The 19066-nt window shown below is 36.1% G+C and overlaps 3 protein-coding genes across 7 annotated transcripts; 2 read left to right on the forward strand and 1 right to left on the reverse strand.

The window, feature by feature from the left end:
• Positions 1–1668: 1668 nt before the first annotated feature.
• Positions 1669–6143, forward strand: LOC18602191 (serine/arginine repetitive matrix-like protein). Of its 2 annotated transcripts, none has more exons than XM_018119488.2 (5): positions 1669–2297; positions 2655–2760; positions 3609–3732; positions 4159–5067; positions 5574–6143. In XM_018119488.2, the coding sequence occupies exons 1-5, from the start codon at positions 2099–2101 to the stop codon at positions 5976–5978; spliced, it is 1743 nt and encodes a 580-aa protein (XP_017974977.2). In that variant the 5' UTR covers positions 1669–2098; the 3' UTR covers positions 5979–6143. The 2 variants fall into 2 exon arrangements, with proteins under 2 accessions (XP_017974977.2, XP_007033485.3); XM_007033423.3 differs by having other exon boundaries at positions 2661–2760.
• A 2286-nt stretch (positions 6144–8429) lies between these two features.
• On the forward strand, positions 8430–13013 carry LOC18602192 (putative inactive receptor kinase At5g58300). 4 transcript variants are annotated; one of them, XM_007033426.3, is made up of 3 exons: positions 8430–8906; positions 10542–11851; positions 12121–13013. In XM_007033426.3, the coding sequence occupies exons 2-3, from the start codon at positions 10561–10563 to the stop codon at positions 12747–12749; spliced, it is 1920 nt and encodes a 639-aa protein (XP_007033488.3). In that variant the 5' UTR covers positions 8430–8906; positions 10542–10560; the 3' UTR covers positions 12750–13013. The 4 variants fall into 4 exon arrangements, with proteins under 4 accessions (XP_007033488.3, XP_017974976.2, XP_017974974.2 ...); XM_018119487.2 differs by lacking the exon at positions 8430–8906 and adding an exon at positions 9964–10112; XM_018119485.2 differs by lacking the exon at positions 8430–8906 and adding an exon at positions 10176–10377.
• LOC18602193 (Mitochondrial ATP synthase D chain-related protein) lies at positions 12957–17811 on the reverse strand. The gene is made up of 13 exons (XM_007033427.3): positions 17434–17811; positions 16695–16757; positions 16492–16554; positions 16270–16332; positions 16040–16102; positions 15800–15862; positions 15554–15616; positions 15300–15362; positions 15068–15130; positions 14614–14673; positions 14266–14406; positions 13831–13926; positions 12957–13722 (listed from the first exon to the last, which is right to left on the reverse strand). Exons 1-13 carry the CDS (start codon positions 17602–17604, stop codon positions 13327–13329), a joined length of 1368 nt encoding a protein of 455 aa, XP_007033489.3. The 5' UTR covers positions 17605–17811; the 3' UTR covers positions 12957–13326.
• Positions 17812–19066: the final 1255 nt, after the last annotated feature.

The raw sequence follows: 19066 nt of genomic DNA on the forward strand, positions 1-19066 counted from the left end.
AAACATGAATCGTGTCTACGCCATTGAACCTTTCATCTAAGTCAAGAAAAGCATTAATTTTGTCAATTAATACGCAATCGAACGAACCCTACACAAGTCATAAATCCAAACAACTTTTGCCCCTCTGTTTTTTTTTTTCTTTGAATAATGTGAGATTTGTTAATAGAGTAGCTCCCATTTCAAGATTAAGTGGGACTTACCATAATGTTTAAATTGCTTTTATGTTTGTTCTGACTCAATAATTCCCAGAGAGAGATTATGAGGCTAACAGCAGTTGCAATGTCCCTCAAAATCCTCCATAAAAGTTACTTAAAAAACAAGATTCCAAATTTTCAAAATTTAATGTTAGGAATATACTCTATAGGATAGATATATCCTACGTATACCTCACGTTTCAAATACTTTATAATTAAAGAAGTTCTTAAATTATTAAAAAAAATAAAATTTTTATTTTTTTATTATATTCAATTAAATCTTATAATTTTATTTTAAATTAAATAAATTCTTAAAAGTCAAATGACATCTTTAATTTTTATACTCATGTAATGATGATATAAAGTTGATCCGAAAGGTGAAATTATCATATGACTATATAACTATGTCACATAACATAACAAAATGATAGATGTTATTTAATTAGTTAACTATTACTTATAAAAATATATTTTATTTAAAATAAAAATATAAAATTTGGATTAAACGTAATAAAATAATAAAATTTATTTAAATTTTTTAAATAATTTAAAATTTTGCTTAAAAAAAGATTAAGAAATTTTTTAAAATATTATGCAAATTTTTTTTTGGAGAAAACAAAGCATGATATGGTTGAGTATAAATGCATCTTCGTTACACTCATTTAATTTTGATTGGGGGTGTAGAATAAATCAAATATTATAGCAACACTTTATATATATATATATAAATAAAACATTATAGTAACACATAATACGTGTATAAGGGGGAATAAGATGGAACAGCTGCCACGTAGTAAAAAAAAAAACAAAACCACAGTCCACAAAGAAGGTCATGTAACTTTTTTTGGAAAGTTAAGAAGGTAATGAAGCTGCCTACCTAACGAAACAAAGAAATTTCAAGCTCTTTATTTCTAGTAAATTCATTCTTTTACTGTTAGAATTATTTGGGTTTATGTTTTTATTTTATTTCCCACGAAACAGGTAGTTGAGGGAATTCGACTCATGATCTTTTCTAGATCACCCATCAACTCTTTTTCCTTTTTTTTTTCCCCCCTGATTTTTTACATGAAAAATAAATCAAAAAACAATATAAAAGCAAAGCTTCTTCCACATTTGATTCATCAAAAGTCATTTTCCTTTTTTTTAGGGTGGGACCAAAATTTCAAGTACCCATCCATCTTAACCTTCTATTTCCACAAAAATGTAAAAAAAAAAGAAAATTATATAAAATTATTTTTGTGTATGTGTTGGTGTAATTAAATAATTAATCTGAACGTTAAAGTAACTATTTGGCTTTGATTTTCTTTACCATAAATCAAAGTAAAATGTATGGTAATTTTGTGTTTTTTTTTTTTGAAAAGGATTACATGACTTCCACGTCACCAAATAAAAAATGGAGATCTGGCATTTCTATATAATTTTGTTTTACCGCACTATATATAGAATTATTAAGGAGATATGACGGAAAGAAAAGCTGTATTAGTGTGCCTCCCTCCGTAAACAAAAGCAGAGATCTTAAAGCTGAAGTGTGTTGTTAAGACTTAATAAGAGAAGCACTGCACAGATCTAAAGACGACTTGACTTCCCTCTCCTTTCCCTTCCCTTCCACCCTCTTTCCGCCATATGACGTAAATTATATGTTTATGTATATTTATATGTAAAAAGGAGACAGATACAGTGACAGCAGGGTGACCAACTGTCTTGCTTTCCATTGGCATTTCTCTTTTACGGTAGATCTCAAGCAGTCAAGCTGCCTCAACCTCTTTCTCTCTCTCTCTCTTCCGCTTTGAGGAAAGCTGCATTCTAACAAACCAAAAAAAAAAGAACAGAGATAGACAGAGAGAAGAAAGATAGATGGGGTTGGGTGTGGAAACAGCAGCATAAGAGTGGCATGGTAATAGTTGATGATGAATAGGAATCTAAGGGAATCTTTGGTGGGCGGGGGGAGGAATAATATTAATGTTTTGGCGGCGTCCCATCATCACCGCCGTGGTCAAAGTTTGACCGGAGGATTATTTCCCAGGGATTCCGACGAGAATTTGGATCTCTTCTCCAAAAACCGTCGAAGCCTCTCCGTCGCCTCCTCCGATGAATCCTCGGACGGTACAAAACAATTCAGCTATTATCTCTGAAAATTTACATTTCTTCTCTGCTAGCCCTGGGGGACGTTTCTATTCATTTCATCTTTTTGTTAAATTAATTTCATACTAGTATTAGTCTGTCGGTTACAAGCAGGCAGTTAGCTAAGCTGCTTCTCAATTCTTTTTGGAAGGAGAGAAAGATGTTTTTCGTTTGGATAGAAAATGATTGATGGTTTCAATTCTATTCGCCATGAAACTATAGCCTCAGGGGCGAAGGAACGATGTCGTTTTAAGTCAATGAAAATCGAGCCGAATGAAATGAAAACCGCTTTAGTTTTCAAGTGTTTAAATACAAAGTCTGATGTTTGGGTTTTTGTAGTTGCAGTAAAACTGGGAAGACTATCACTTGGATCAGCGAGAGTGGGAAAGGGTGGCCTGGATGACCTACTTTCGTCTACAGATGGAGGAAAGCATGACTATGACTGGTAAATCATTGTTAGTAGCAGTAATGATAAAATAATAATTTTCTTTTTTTGTTTCAGATTAATCACAGATTTTTCATTTCAGTTCCAAATTTAAACTAATCAATTGCCGTGCAAAACTCTTCATTCCATCGTATTCTCGTTGGATCTGTTTGGTTGCCATGATGTTCCAACTTTGAATGGGAGTTAGCTTTTACTTATTTCGCCCCTCTATGATCAAATTGATGTTTTTTCCTTTATTTTATTTCATTTTTTGCTATTTGCTGCTTTACCTTAGAGCAACTTCTGATAAAGGATAACAGAAGATGGGGAAGCTCTCCCAAATCTCTCGGTAAAGGCATTCAGATACCATTTAGGCGAATGTGTAGATACAGTTCAAATTTTTTTTTTTTTTCCAAAAGCAATAGTTGAATTCTCCCCTAGCTAACTCCTTTCCCTTGAAGCTATGATGTTATGGATCATAGTACTAGACATTCCCCCTTTGCCCCAATGCCTAATGTTTCTAAAGACTATCACTTTGAGGCTGGTATGTAATGCACAGAATGCAGAATACAAACATCTGAATGAACGACCTTTCTTGATGTGAATCTCTACCTTTCATGTTGTCTTTATGCCTTTCAAGCTGTCTTTGGTTGATCTAAAAAATTGTAATTACTTACAATGTTGACTTACTCAAGTAAACAAATAACCTTTAAAAGCTAAAATTTAATTTTTATAGTGGTCAAATAACCTTTTTTGATAACTCTTATGGGTAATGAATTCCAGTGGTCACTCAATTGAGACTTGAATTTAGAATCTGTGTTTGGAAATCTTCGTTCCTCGCAATGTGTGATAACTACTTATGTCATTAGGCTTCTAACTCCTCCGGGGACTCCACTTTTTCCTTCATCTGAGGGATCCGAATCTCAGTCAACTTCACTAGCTCCAAGAAGCAATTCCAAAGTTAGATCAGTTTCAACCACGAAGACTTCAAGGGTATGCATTTCCTTCTTACTTTTATGCTTATTTTCCCCCTAAATTTTATGTTACTGCAAGTTCTGACAATTTTTGGGATTGATGTCTCTATGGCTGCCCTCTTTTTAGTTGGCAATTGATTCTTGTTGAGTTACCCTTTGGTAAAACAAGAAAATTTCCTCCTTCCTGCTTCTGAAGACCTGTTAAGCATGATACTTGTTCACAATAACACCAGCTGGCATAGTGCAATAACAGCTTTTGAAGTTTTTTAATCTTTTTCCCTTTTGATAGTTGCTGCAGGGGGAGAGACTGAAAGGGGTGTGGGGGTGGGGGGATTTGAAATTGAAAACCTCCTTATTAAGCCGTGGCTACCATTGAGGCAATGCCTCAGCCACTTAAGTTTGCAACCATGAATGACTAATTTCTCTGTTAATCTCTCTGTTTCAGCTTTCAGTCTCACAATCTGAGAGCAATCATTCCACAAGACCCACTAGAAGCAGTTCAGTAACACGGCCTTCTCTGTCTTCTTCATATAGTACCTATTCCTCAAACAGGGGCCCATCAATTCTCAATACAAGCTCAGTTTCTGTGTCATCTTATACTAGACCTTCCTCTCCCATTACCCGCTCGAGACCTTCGACCCCATCTGCCCGCTCAACACCATCACGAGCCTCAACTCCTTCAAAAGTCCGTCCATCTTCCACCAGCTCTTATATTGACAAAAGTCGACCATCGCAAAGTTCACGACCATCAACTCCAAGTTCTAGGCCACAAATCCCTGCAAACTTGAACTCAACAGCTGTTCGATCAAATTCTCGTCCATCAACTCCCACACGTCGGAATCCAATACCTTCTCTATCTTCAGCAGCAGCTGGAGCTTCACCATCTGCTGGGCGCACTCTTTCAAATGGTCGCAGTGCAGCTCCAGCATCCCGACCAAGCTCCCCAGGCCCACGAGTCCGGCCCCCTCAACAGCCTGTTGTGCCCCCTGATTTTCCTCTTGACACACCACCAAACCTTAGAACAACTTTGCCAGATAGGCCAGTCTCTGCTGGTAGGTCTAGGCCTGGTGTTTCTGTCGGTATGAAGGCAAACCAAGACACTACTAGCTCGGTAAATATGCCCAGAAGACATTCATCACCAATTGTCACAAGGGGAAGACTCACTGAACCCCCTGGAAGGACTCGTGTCCATTCCAATGGGCATGCATCTGACATACATGAGTCTCGGAAGACCTCACATGTCAATGATTCAGCTATGCGGAAACCTGTAAAGTCTTCAACAACCACTGCAGATAGCGCAGGATTTGGGAGGACTATCTCAAAAAAATCACTGGATATGGCTATTAGGCATATGGTAAGCTTACCGTCTACTTGTTATTGAATGAAATTGTTAACTCCTAAGTGAAAATCTGCTTATTGCAAATGTTAGCCATTTGATGTGTTCTAATACCTTTTCTTTTACTTGATCATGTGCTTAGTAATTTAAATGCAGCTCAGGGGTAGGAATAGTGCCATTGAAGTAGATTATAATTCTTGGTTTCCACCACTAGCATCATTGCAGTCACACCCTCAACCTGGATATTGTTATAGTCTATTTTCATCATGAATCACCATGATCCAAAAGTTTTAGCTAGTAATTATCAGGGTCTCAACTATTAACTTGGTTTTCTGAATAAGAGCTTGGAGTTGCAATGGCATGATCAGTGGTTGGAATTGGTTGTGATCTTTTACGTAGAGGCTTATGCAGTAGTGAGAGGCTGCATCATGTTAGGTTACTGAAACAAGTGTTCCTACTTCCCTGGGATATATAAGGTCTATCATGCAGGATAATCCTAACAACATTTAGAATCTCCAATGCAGGACATAAGAAATGGCACAGGGAGCATTCGTTCCCTTTCTGGCACCACTCTTTTTCCTCAGAGCATCCGATCTGCCACTACCAGAACCCAATCTCTTCGCTCCTTCAGTACTTCAGACTCTGTCAATAGTAATGGAAGCCCTGGTAGCTTGCAAAATGGAGACTTCTCTGAGAATGGAAATAGTATTAGCAGACCTGTACAGAACGGAAGCGATTCCCATGATGGAAGATACTCTGCCAAATTCAGTGAGGTGGACATCTATGAGAGTTCCCGTTATGATGCAATATTGCTAAAGGAGGACTTGAAGAATACAAACTGGCTGCATAGTATTGATGATAAATCCGATCCGGGATCCATCTTTGAGAATGGATTTGAGCCTCTGCCTGAACCTTTCGGGCCATTATAACATCTAAGATGTGGGTTTTTGTTTTTCTAATTCTTCTTAATTCATATTTATTTTTTATTTTTATAATTTGTGCTCTTATAATTATTTGGTTACTATGAAAGAATGTAATCTGACAGCTTTTACCAATGAAAATGAGGAGTGAAGAAGGCAGTAGTGTTTCTGTTAGTCATCTGTGTGCCTAACGTCTTCCTGTCTTCCAGGCTATTTGGAGCCGCACATAGCTAAAGCCAACCAAGAATCTGCTTGTTGACTTGTAAGGAAGCTCCCGCCATCAGGATGTCATGACTGAAAAATAATTGAATGGATTTTAAACTTAAACAAAGGAAACTGTCAACCGAAAGGGATTAGGCGGGAAGGCAAAGGCATAATCCTGGGGACAAAAGCAGGTGATTAAAATATGAGTAAAACATGCAAGCCATGTCCTGCCTAACAAGGATCAGGCAGGAAACAGAAAATGATTAAGCTAACAGGAAGCAGGTGGGAAATGTAACACAGGCTTAGTCAAAAGGGCCCTCCCATTTCATTTATTATTTATTTTATTTGGTACTATATAATAATCTACTCAACTAACAATGGTGGAGGTGGTTATACAATGAATACCGAAACTTGTTTTTACATACTTAAACCTTTGAGATTGCCATTCTCATAGCATTTTTTTTTTGGAAACAAGCATCACCTTTTCCCACCAACTGAGGGAAACTGCATTATTACACCAAAAAGGTGTAATTTGGTATGAAATTAAAGGAAAGTCTCAAGAATCCAATGCCAATTCCATATGCAATGCTGTCAAGTCTTAAGGCCATATCAACCAATTGATCAGACTTGCACTTGTCTTTGGATTTTATCCGTTACCAAACAAGCTAGAAACTTTCACTTCTGCTCAGAGTTACGTCTTCTTTTCCTTCCTGTTTCCACTTTGTCATAAAATTTACAGGAAATAAGAAGGGAAAAAAAGAAAGAAAAAAGGGTAAGTCTTCAGCTGGCGACTTTATTCGAATATAAAAAGCAAACTAAATCTAAACAGGGTATTCCTCATTATCATATTAAGAATTAAACCCTTTCCTTTGTGATTATGATTTTTATTATTATAATTAAACGTTGTGAACAACTCCACCTTCATGTGCTTCAATAATTAAGATTCTCTCTCACATACCACTTCTCTCTTCAACCATGTGACAGATAATATAAAAGCATTCTATCTTATTCAATTGAAAAATAAATTTGAAAGGAATTCGAGCTTTGCATCTTTCTTTTCCTCTGCAGAGAAACGAAAACCCTTTGGACATTTATTTTTAGCCTGATAGAGATGCCAGCCCAGCAGAGCAGGGAGAGTTATAAATCACTTTCGCCAACTGGAAGGGCACTTTGTCTTTTTGTGATTGTACTAAGGGTATCCAAAGCCAATCCTCCACCTAATATTGGCGAGAAATTCATGAATCAAAACCTATCAATCACTTTTCCATCAAAATGGGTGAGTATCAATTTCTTGTTTCCAGCAGATGGCACAAAAAATAAGTTATGGGTTTGGCCCAACGGTTCATAATCATATTTTCCCCCCTCCTTAAATGAGTTGGGATTGCCCCATATCTATAGGTTTTAAAATCAAAACCCATAGTCATCAATGGTCATGGAGATTATGAGAGATACAAGGCAAAAGGAGGATTACATTTAGACCTCATTGAATAAACCCCATCACTTAAAAAAGGGAATAAAGAAGACAATCTGTTTGATCCTTTTCATTTCCATAACATGATTAGTAGCAAAAGATTAGTGCTACTTCAAGCAAAGTATCTAAGTTAACTAAATATTGGGAAGCTGGAAGCATTGGTGTCTTCGGAGAGGAAAAACCTGACCCACGGCTGGATTTGGAGAAGGTTCTGCACTGATTAATGCACTTGTAATTTTGAAAAAGTTACCCAACCACCCAACAGGGGAGAGGGGGCTTCACCGTGAAAAAAAACATTATGAAGAATCATCATTACCATACCATATCTTTTCTGTCACATAATTCTCCTTGGTGGGTCTTCCTCCTCTCCCTCCCTTTTGTTGTCATCTATTCATTATTCTTCATGAACGGTCTAAAATTTACGTGGATATAAATATGAAATAAATTTAATAGTAATAAATTAGGGAAGTCAACCATGTCTCTATAATGTACTTTAAATTTTTTAAAATATTATATACTAAAATAATAATACGTTACATATATAGAGAGAGAGTTCAATTTGACAAGTAGGAGTAAGACAAAAAAGAATTATAATAACTAGGATCAAAATCAATTAAATCGAGAAACAGGCGGTGGTGAATCATGAATGGGCAGAACAAGAATTCGTTACTGACTTTACATCCTGAGTGAGAGAAAAAAGGCGCTTAGTAAGTCGAGTCAGTCGACCTACTCTACTCAGGGTAACGTCGTAATTATAGGGTGAACCAAAAATTCCAATTTCGTTTCTGCTTTTTCCTTTCAAATTTTGTCAATTTGGGTTAGCTCTTGTTTCGGGGTCAAACAAGTTTCTGATTCCACCGGCTGGCTGGAATATTAAGACTTAAAAAAGGGGCCAACGGGGACGTGGAATCGTCGACTTCGAGATCTGCAATTCGGAGTTTAAGGCCCGACCCGACGTTAGCTTGACGAACAAGCTGCCTCGGCTGTCGGCTTCCTCCATAAGCAAAAATCCGAAACACCAACAACATAATTAAAACCAAACTGCTTTTTTCCTCGACTTAAACTCCTTTTTGTTTTGGTTTCTTTTTTTAGTGTTTCTTTTTGGAGAGTGTATTGGTGAAGAAATGCCGTTAAAGTTTAAGGAATCCAAGAATTGCCATTGCCATTGCCATTTTAGCTTCTTCTCTTCTCCGTTTATGAACCTCTTCCTTTGTCTCAGCTTCTTCCTCTCCCACTCATAGCGCTCCACCTCAGTCCCAAAGGTTTGTTTCTCCTTTCTCTCTCCTCTTCTGTTTTCAATGTCTTCTTCTTCTTCTTCTTCTTTTGTGTGATGAATTCTGCAAGAGACTGCCATTGCTTCTGGAAAGATTCGAACCATAGATTCAAGTCAATTCTGATTTATTTTCCGCTCTACGTAACACTATGTTTTTTCCGTCTTTAGCTTTGCTCTGTTTTCTCTTTAGACTTTTGACTTTGGGCTTGGAGGAGGCCAGTTTTAAGGATTCAACCATCTCACCGAACTCTTTAAATGTTGTACTATCAACGTTATGCTCTTCAACTTCAAATTCGGGGAAATTAACAACTTTGGTTCTGTTTTTATTATAAAACATAGAAAAAAATTGAACAATTCGGTGCATGCTAGAATGGCAGAATTCTACTTAAATTTTGGGTTTTCAGTATGATGAATTGGCAACCAACTTTTTGCGGTTGATAAATATATATGAATTCTAGCCGTTTGCCTACAGTAATCAAGTGGTAGTTGTAGTATTTAATTGAAAATGTAATTAGGCCAAGGGTCAAATAAAGCAAACGCCTTTGGGCAACAAAACCCTGATAAACTGCTGTCCTCTCCTTATTATCCATTCCATGGCTCCACACGCCAAAAGCTTGACTTCATAACCTCTTATTAATTAAAAAGTAAATATCTTGTCATTGCTTTTGCCTATTTTGAGCTGCTAAGGGACTTTGACTAGCCAATGTCTTTTATCTATCTCATCTTCTATTCTTATTTTTTCTGTGTGTTGTGGTATGCCTGTTTTCATTATTTGAAGTCTTTATTTTTGTGAACATTATATTATATTTGTTCCATTGTTCTGGTATGCACAAGTATTGACTGCTTTTGAACTATGATGGAGAGAGGATTCTTAAAGCTGAAAATGCCCTTCTTTTAAGATTTTGTATTGCTAGCTTTGCTGCATTGCGCTCACTTTATTGAAAAAGGATTATACTTTTGAACCCATTTTGGTGATGACTTTACTTTAGTTAATAGTGATACTTATCAAGTTTTTAATTTTTGTTCCAATTGTATCATGAGACAACAAACTAAACTTCTTGGCAAATGACAGGTTCCCCATGCTATTACTATCTTTCTTTACTAATAAAAACTTTTTCAACAAATGTCTGCTCATCTCCTTGTTTAGTGATTCATTGAAGCCACAAAAACATATCATTCCTTCTGCTTGAGAGAAGTAATTAATTTTTTCTTTCAAACTTCAAAGGAGATGATCGTGGTTAAGAATATATTGTGGAAAGAATGTCAGTTAGATGACTACGGCATCTTCCTGATTTCCAAATTTTACCCTTCCCCTCTTTCTTCTCTAATTACGCTGTTTGGGAATTTCTACCCTTTTTTCTTTAATGGAAAAAAATAGGAAAAAAAAAACCATTGTTACTGTTAAGAAAAGGAAAACGGAATTAATCTCTGAACTGTTTGCTTAATGTACTATTTGCTAGGTATTGTATTTACATGTTTTGATCTGGTAGTTACTTCATTGTCTCGCCAACACCGCCTGTTACATAAGAGAGCTTTTTTCATCTCTGTTATTATTTGTGTCCCTCTTTTTTTCTCTGGTTTGAGGAAGGAAAATACCTGTTCTAAGTTGATATTGTTTTGTCAGGGGAATAAAGATTGCTGAGATGAAGCTGCCCTCCTATTTTGCTGCATTCGCCTTCCTGTTTCTGTTTTGCATTCCTGAAACAGTTGCTGACCTAAACTCAGATGAGCAAGCCCTCCTACAATTTTCTGCCACTGTCCCTCATGGGCGGAAACTTAACTGGAGTCCGGCTACCCCAGTTTGCGCTTCATGGGTTGGCATCAACTGCACGAAGGATGGATCCCGTGTGCTTGCTGTCCACCTTCCTGGTGTTGGACTGTATGGTCCAATTCCAGCCAACACACTTGGAAAGCTGGATGCTCTCATGATCCTCAGCCTCCGATCCAATCGCCTCAGTGGGAACCTTCCATCTGACATACTCTCCCTTCCCTCTCTTCAATACTTATACCTTCAGCATAACAACTTTTCAGGTGACATTCCTTCCGCTCTCCCTCCAAAGCTGGATTTTCTTGATCTCTCCTTCAACTTCTTCACAGGCAACATTCCAACCACAATTCAAAATTTAACAAACCTGACTGGTTTAAGCCTTCAGAATAACTCCCTTACAGGACTTATCCCCAATTTCAATCTTCCAAGGCTTAGGCTTTTGAATTTGAGCTACAACCATTTAAATGGATCAGTACCTTCTTCCCTCCAGAAGTTCCCTGCTTCTTCCTTTGTAGGAAATGATATATGTGGGCCTCCACTGAACCAGTGTATTACAATCACGCCTTCGCCTTCGCCTTCGCCTTCCCCTTCCCCTTCCCCCGCTCACTTACCTCCACCAAAAGTACCAGAAAATCCAAGAGGGGGCTCCCATAAGAAATTAAGTACAGGTGTTATAATTGCCATAGCAGTTGGGGGTTCTGCACTGGTGTTTTTCATGTTGCTTATGCTAGTGCTTTGCTGTTTAAAGAGAAAGGATGGTCAAGGTACTCTTACATCAAAAGGTAAAGGTGGAAGGGGTGAGAAACCTAAGGAGGATTTTGGGAGTGGGGTGCAAGAGGCTGAGAAGAACAAGTTGGTTTTCTTTGAAGGTTGTTCATATAATTTTGATCTTGAGGATTTGTTGAGAGCTTCGGCTGAAGTGCTAGGAAAAGGAAGCTATGGTACAACCTATAAGGCTATCCTGGAGGAAGGAACAACAGTGGTTGTGAAGAGGTTGAAAGAAGTAGCTGCAGGGAAAAGAGAGTTTGAACAACAAATGGAAATTGTGGGAAGGCTTGGTGAGCACCCAAATCTCGTGCCTCTTCGTGCTTATTACTATTCCAAGGATGAGAAGCTGCTGGTTTATGACTACAAAGCAGCTGGCAGTTTTTCCTCGTTATTGCATGGTACATTTTTTTGATCATGTTTTATTCCTTTTCATATTATTTTCATTATACATTACAATCATGTTTGAAGATCAATTACTAATGTAATTTATGGAATAATTTAATACAAGTTTTAAATAACTTTAACCTCAGTACAGTAGATCAAACACAGATGTAGCTTATGCAGAAAGGAGAAATGCAGTTGTCTACTGCACAAATTTTTTATGCCCTGACTAGAATTCTGAAGTATTACCCCTTTTCACAGTCTTTTCTTTGTAATTTCATTACAGGAAGCAGGGAAAGTGGACGTGCTCTGCCAGACTGGGATTCCAGGCTAAAGATTTCCCTGGGAGCAGCAAAGGGCATTGCCTATATCCACTCTTGTGCAGGTGGAAAATTCAGCCATGGCAACATCAAATCGTCCAATGTCCTCCTCAACCAGGACTTGCATGGCTGCATTTCTGATTTTGGATTGACTTCTTTAATGAGTTTCCCAGCTGTTCCATCTAGAAGCGCAGGATACCGAGCTCCTGAGGTGATTGAAACTCGAAAGTTTACTCAAAAGTCCGATGTCTACAGCTTTGGTGTACTTCTCCTAGAGATGCTGACAGGCAAATCACCAGTCCAGTTATCAGGGCATGAAGATGTGGTCGACCTTCCAAGGTGGGTCCAATCTGTTGTTAGAGAGGAATGGACTGCTGAAGTGTTTGATGTAGAGCTGATGAAATATCAAAATGTTGAAGAAGAGCTGGTACAGATGCTTCAGATAGCAATGACTTGTGTGGCAAGGTTGCCAGACATGAGGCCTACAATGGAGGAAGTAACTAGGATGATGGAAGAAATTCGGCCATCTGATTCTGAAAACCGGCCCTCGTCAGAGGACAACAGGTCCAAGGGCTCAAATACTCAAACCCCATGATTACTGCAGCCATGTTGCCGATGTTACAAGTTCAGATTGCATGTTGCGAGGCCTCCATCTTTGCGTTCAATCCATGTGATTCTTCTAGGATTTTAGCGTAACAAAGATGTGTCTGCCACCTTTTTCTCCCCCATCTTGATTAATGTCAACTCTGTGGAAGATGAAAAAAAAAAGGCCCAAACTTGTAGAAAGTGCTAGAACAATCAGTGAAATAATCGCATCCATTCTGTATTTATAGAAAAATCAGTACTTCTCACAATTAAAGCCAAGATGTTTTGTTACAAGCCAGGCCAGGCCATTAAAGCCTCTTGGGTCAACCAACCCATCCGACATATTGCAAAATGGTGTGAATAACAGCAACAACAAAGATAACTGTTCTCCACATGATACACCAAATATAAAATTAGTTTTTTTCCACTTGGCAGATACATTTATCAGTACAAAAACAATGTAGTCGGCCCAATTTAGGCCCATCTTTAATCTCTAGTTCATAAGTATAGTAGTATACCAGGTATATTAATAAAAAAAGAGAAAAGAATAATAAATTAAAAATGCATCTAAGCTAAGACTCCGAGCTTTAAGTAGTGTTGTTAACCAGGTCAGCACCGCTAACATATTTAGCAACAAATGACATTAACCGGAATGGAGCACCAATCAGGGGAGCATCTGAGAGTGGCACAGCATTTTGTTCACTGTCAATAGGCTGGGACTCCAAATCCCGGACATCAGAATCATCCAGAGGAATCTGCACAATTTCTCCAGAGTCTTCACTATCGATTTTCCCATTGTGAATTGGAGCAGCTTCTCGGGAATCTAACTTTGGAGCCAACATAGAACCATTCTCAATCGGTTCAGGTATAGAATAAGATACACTGGCAGTTTCATCAACTTTAGCCATCGGAACACTTCCGATGGCTGAAGAAAGTCCTGCTGCCATACTTTGTCGCTCAAGCTCAACATACAACTCATTCACCTGACACAAAGTTGATCAAATTTGCAACATGAATAAGACTTTGTATATTGGCTTTAAAAGGAATAGTAGTAGTAAAAATTAATCAAAGTGCGCTGCAGGAAAAGGCACCTTCTCAACAAGCTCTGCATTCTCCGTGATTAGTTTGCCAACCAGAGCACTTGCTGCTTCAATCTGAGAGTTCAGTTCCTCATTCGCAGAAGCTTGCTACATTAGATAAAACTAGTCAACTGCATTGTTCTCTCTTCCTAAATTTCTTCAGAGACTTAAACATGGTACATTATAACCTTTAATTGCTAAGTAGACCATAAGTACTTATTTGTTCATTTGTTTGAATATATCTGAATAACTTCAATACACCAAAATTGAAACCAACTTTTGGCAGATGAAAGCTCTCACAATAGCAAACAAACATAGAGGCAAATCCAACTATATCTCATGAATTCTCAATTATGGTGAAACTAGCAAAATTTGCTACAACCAGAAAAAGAAGAGCCAGCACCCTAGAAAAAAGGAATGCTCAAAGTGAGGTTAAAGGAAGCAAACCTTATTAACTTCATCTGATGAGGGACCAGAGGTCATGTTCCTCTCAAAATTTTGTATATTTAACTGCAGGCCAGATACATTTTCTTTGAGCTGCTGATTTTCTTGCGAAAGCTTGCTCCTGGATTCTTCCAACTCAACCACCTGCCAAGCTTTGTTTTAATTTCCAGATCAGAACAAAAAGAAATGCACTGCAAAATTGTTGAGTTTGGTGCAGCCCAAAATTGATGATACTAAATTAAAAATCAACTTATATGAGTATTGTCAAGAAAAATAGGGAATCAATGACACCATAGAGTCCAATAAACTGCTAGCAAAAGTAGCCTAAGTACAAGGATGAAAATGCTGTACCTGCATTTTTAGTCTCGTAATATCACGATCCAGGCTATAAATTGCTTCTTTGGTGGAATTCTGTAAACAGAGAATATTTAAAATTAGAACAACAAACCTGATTGCTGTCATGTTTTAATGCTTCAGATGTAGATGGAAGATGAAAATGAATAAAGACTTCAATGGCAAACCAAAAAACTCCTGTTGTACAAGAATCCTGAGAAAGATCCACAAAGTTCTGAACAATCCCAAAAAGGAAACAGTCCAGAATTCAATTCAATCTCAGGTCCTTACTCCCAATAAATCACTATTTTCCCAAGAGAAAACATAAATAGTCAATGTAATTCTGAACACTCTCCAAATGAAATCATAGAAAGGGCCTTAACACAGTATAGAATCCAAGCAGATCACAGGCTCTTCCAATCTTCCAAAAAAATGCATTACTGATACACATGATAAGAGCAAAATTGACTACCTCTGTCAGAATCCAAGACTCTTTCTCTTTCTCTAGCTGTTTAATCTTGTCCTCCAAGTTTGCCTGCACAATATTATCCAACTTTTCTCAAGATCACAAGTAGGAAAGGCTATGCAATTAGACAAGCACCACAAATACATATCCCAGAAAGGATTTAAACCTGAAAAACACAGACACAAAACTCTAATCAAAACAACCAGAAAGCTATGGGGAAGCCAAATAGAAAATTTACCCCTTTCAGATCCAGAGCAGCTTTTTCCTCCTGTAACTGACTAATTTTTTTGTCCAAGCTGGCCTGCATGTTGCATGACAGTACCAAATTCATCCCAAAATTTCCCAAAATCCTTCAAATGACAATACTAAAGATACAAAGAGACAGACAGCTGTTTTATTAGTTCATATGTCATTAAAGGATATGGGCAAACATGGGGAAAACAAAATGTTGTATGATGTTGTCCTTATGTAATATCTACCAACCTAAATTACCTTCTCTTGAAGCCAGAATTTTTTTTCAGTCTGTAATTCCACGATATTCATCTCTAAACCAGCCTGTAAATCATCTAGTTAGACATAGCAGTTTCCAATAGATAACAGAAATAAAGAACATTCATATAAAAATCAGGAAAGTATTAGGCCTTTTGTAATAATCTATCCTGACAAATATGTGTGAGAAAATATATATCAACTTTTACTATATTGTACCAAAAAATAGAGAAAACTTTAGTATGTTACCACTTTCTGCATATGTGATTCATTTTCATATTGCAATTGTCGAATTGTCTCCTCTAAGGAAGCCTGTAAGAAGACAGAGGGTTACTTTGTGCTTCAACAAAAGAGAGAGAGAGAGAAAGAGAGAGGGAAGTTTGAACTACAACAGGAATGTTGTATGACAACTTGCAGAGAGAAAAAGGTAAAGCCATCCTTTATGCATGAAAAAGCTCACAGAATATTAGCTGTTAGCCCCTACATTACCTCTTTCCGTAGCTGTGAATCATTTCCATGCTGTAATTTCAGGATTGTCTCTTCTAAGGAAACCTGTAAGAAGAAAATGAGCCACTCATGCTTTGCAAAATAAACCAAAACAAGGAAATGTTGTAAAATGACTAAACTAGGAAACAGATTTTTCTAAGAAAAAAAATCTGAATACAATTTCAGGAAACATTTTTCTGTTGATAACCACAATTAGGTTTGTATCAAATTACCTCTTTCTTTAAGTGTGAATCAAACTCATTTCTTAACTGCTTGATTGCTTCTTCTAAGGTAGCCTGTTTAGCACTAAAGCTTAAGCTAATAAATTAAACACTATAAGAAAAGGACAGGAAATTTCATAAAAAGAGAACAGGAAAAAAGCAAACATTTTCTTGCTTAAACAAAATTTAACAAGATAATTTGCTTATTTCCTCCTGTGATAACATCAATTTAACCTCTTTCTGTACGTGTGATTCATTTTCATTTTGTAAGTGTTTGATTGTCTCTTGCAAAGTAGCCTGTAGAAATAAAATAAGTTATGCCGAGGTTAGTCGTACCAATAAAAAATCCAAGGCCAATAAATAAATGAAATATGCAGATAAAGTGCAAGTTGATATAATATCTTGTCTATTTCCACAACCAGGTGAATCTATATTACCTCTTCCTGTACATGCGATTCATTCTCTTTTTGTAATTCTCTAATCATCTCTTCCACAGTGTTCTGAAAAAAAGCAATATGGTTAATGCATGAACAATAAATAGTAATGGAGACAGCGAATTACATTGAAAATTCGAAAGAGAGGAGGAAAGGAAATGACACAATAAAATACTTTAGCTCCATTTGCTCCACCTCATGTTTCTCATTTTACCATGGATTAAACATCGGGTTTTATAAAAATGCATAGCAATAGTTAGAAGTAAGTGACTAAAAGAAATCAAAATTTCACGATGAGAATGCAAAGGAATCTTGAGGATCCCTGTGATTGTAACATGGAACACAAACAATTTCCTATTATTCTTTAGCATTACACTACCCGGTAGGACCTAATATATCTAAACATTAGAACTCCTAAAGAAATCTAAAACACTTTCAAGTTTTAAGGGAGAGTTGGGGCTATAAAACAAGTTTATCTTGTGGCCGTCTATCATGATTCGTGCATTTGCGTTATTAATGTCACAAAATAATCGACGTTCTTAAAATACAGATAAATCAAAGGATATTGTCATACATACTAAGAAAGATGAATGTCTACAAACAATTTACAACAATTCCATATACAATTTGAGCTATCATTTTTCGATTCATAATAAAGAGAAAAGGAATGGCGAATAATCAAAGGCAAAGCCATTAACCAAACTAGAATAAAATTAAGAACAATAGCGAATCAGTCACTTACGGCAAGAGCGCCATTAGGCTGATGCGTATCCAGATCCACCTCAGCATTGCCGGGGACGTCGCCGTTCTGGCAATTGCCGACATGATTATTCTGATCTACATCTTCTTCTGTGGTTTTGGTCTGCTTGTTTTTCTTCTTCTTGTTTCTCTTCTTCTTCTTCTCATCCTCCATTTTCTTTTAGATTCGACCGCTTACACTTGCAGGTTCGATCCACAGAAGAATAATTTTTAAATTTATTTTAAAAAAACAATTTCCTACGACTCTATTAGTATGTTTTATTTTATCAAAGGAGGAATTCCAAAAGGGAGACTGTTTAAGGAATTGATTTTGTCTTTAGGGGTTTTGTTCGATCGACTCCCCTCCTTACCTTTTGTCTCTTTGTCAACTTACTGATTATATAGAAAAATGTTTTCTTAAACTTAATTAAATTAATACTGTATTTAGCAAATCTGACGGTTGTGATTGCTCGCTCAATAAACTTAAGGCTCGTTTGGTAGCCATTCCCCTATTTCTAGATAAAATTATTATCTTGTTTGGTTTATTTTTTAAATCAAGAATAATTATTTTTAAAATATGATAATTTCTTAAAAGATACGAAATAATTAATACCAACTCTTCTTGATATCAACCATTCGACCTCTTGTGAATACTTATTTTAAGAATTACTAACTTTATTATATAAAAAGTTGTTTTTTTCTCATTTTCGTTTTCTTATTCCTCTCCTTTTCTCGTCTTCCTCTCACCCTTTTTTCTCTAAGCAAGCTCCGTCTTCCTCCGCTAACACCGCCAAATCTTATTGTTTATTTGCCCTTCACCTCCGTCGTGAGAGGAGAAACTTTCAATAGTCAGATTTGGTCAAGAGCAAAGAAAAAAAAACAAAAAAAAAATAAAAAATTTATCAAAATAAAATGTTATTGATTTTTTTTTGTAATGAAGAGAAACGAGATTTAAATTTGTTCTTTTAAGTAGGAAGATTATGCATCAACTAATAAGTTAAATATTCAAATATGAATTATAAATAATATTTTTATAATAATTAATTAATATTATAAACAATTATTTAATATTTTAATAAAAAAGAATATTAAAATATTAAAAAATAAAAAATAAAAAATAGAAAAAAAATCGTATCATTTTACAACTAAATCTTAACATTTGAAGATTAAATTGTAAATATTTTCATGATAACATGTTAAATTATAATTTAATGATAACACATTGTTAAAAGATAATGAATTTCAAAAATCTCAAAATTTTTATTAAATTATAAGGAAAGATATATTTATCATTTTATCACTTATTTTTTATTATTTTAAATTATTTTTACTAATCAAATATTGAAATAATATCATAATGACAATTTCATTCAATGAATTAAACTATATAATAATTATTTTATTCTATTTTTTTCTCCTATTTTGTAAACCAATTCCTTCTTTTACCTTTTACAGTTTAATTTGATGTTAAAATCAAGTGGCCTGTCCAGTCCAAAGGGTCATTAAACCAGAGAGATATTGGATCAATCAAAAGCCTTAGATGTGGGTCAAATTGAGAATTAAATGGATTTTCAACATTTATTTCATTATTTAAGTGTATGTTTTTGTTAAATATTGACTGCATCTAATATTTATTT

Source organism: Theobroma cacao, chromosome 4 (genome assembly GCF_053813885.1).
Source record: "Theobroma cacao isolate CCN51 chromosome 4, ASM5381388v1, whole genome shotgun sequence".
In the NCBI taxonomy this organism is placed as follows: Eukaryota; Viridiplantae; Streptophyta; class Magnoliopsida; order Malvales; family Malvaceae; genus Theobroma; species Theobroma cacao.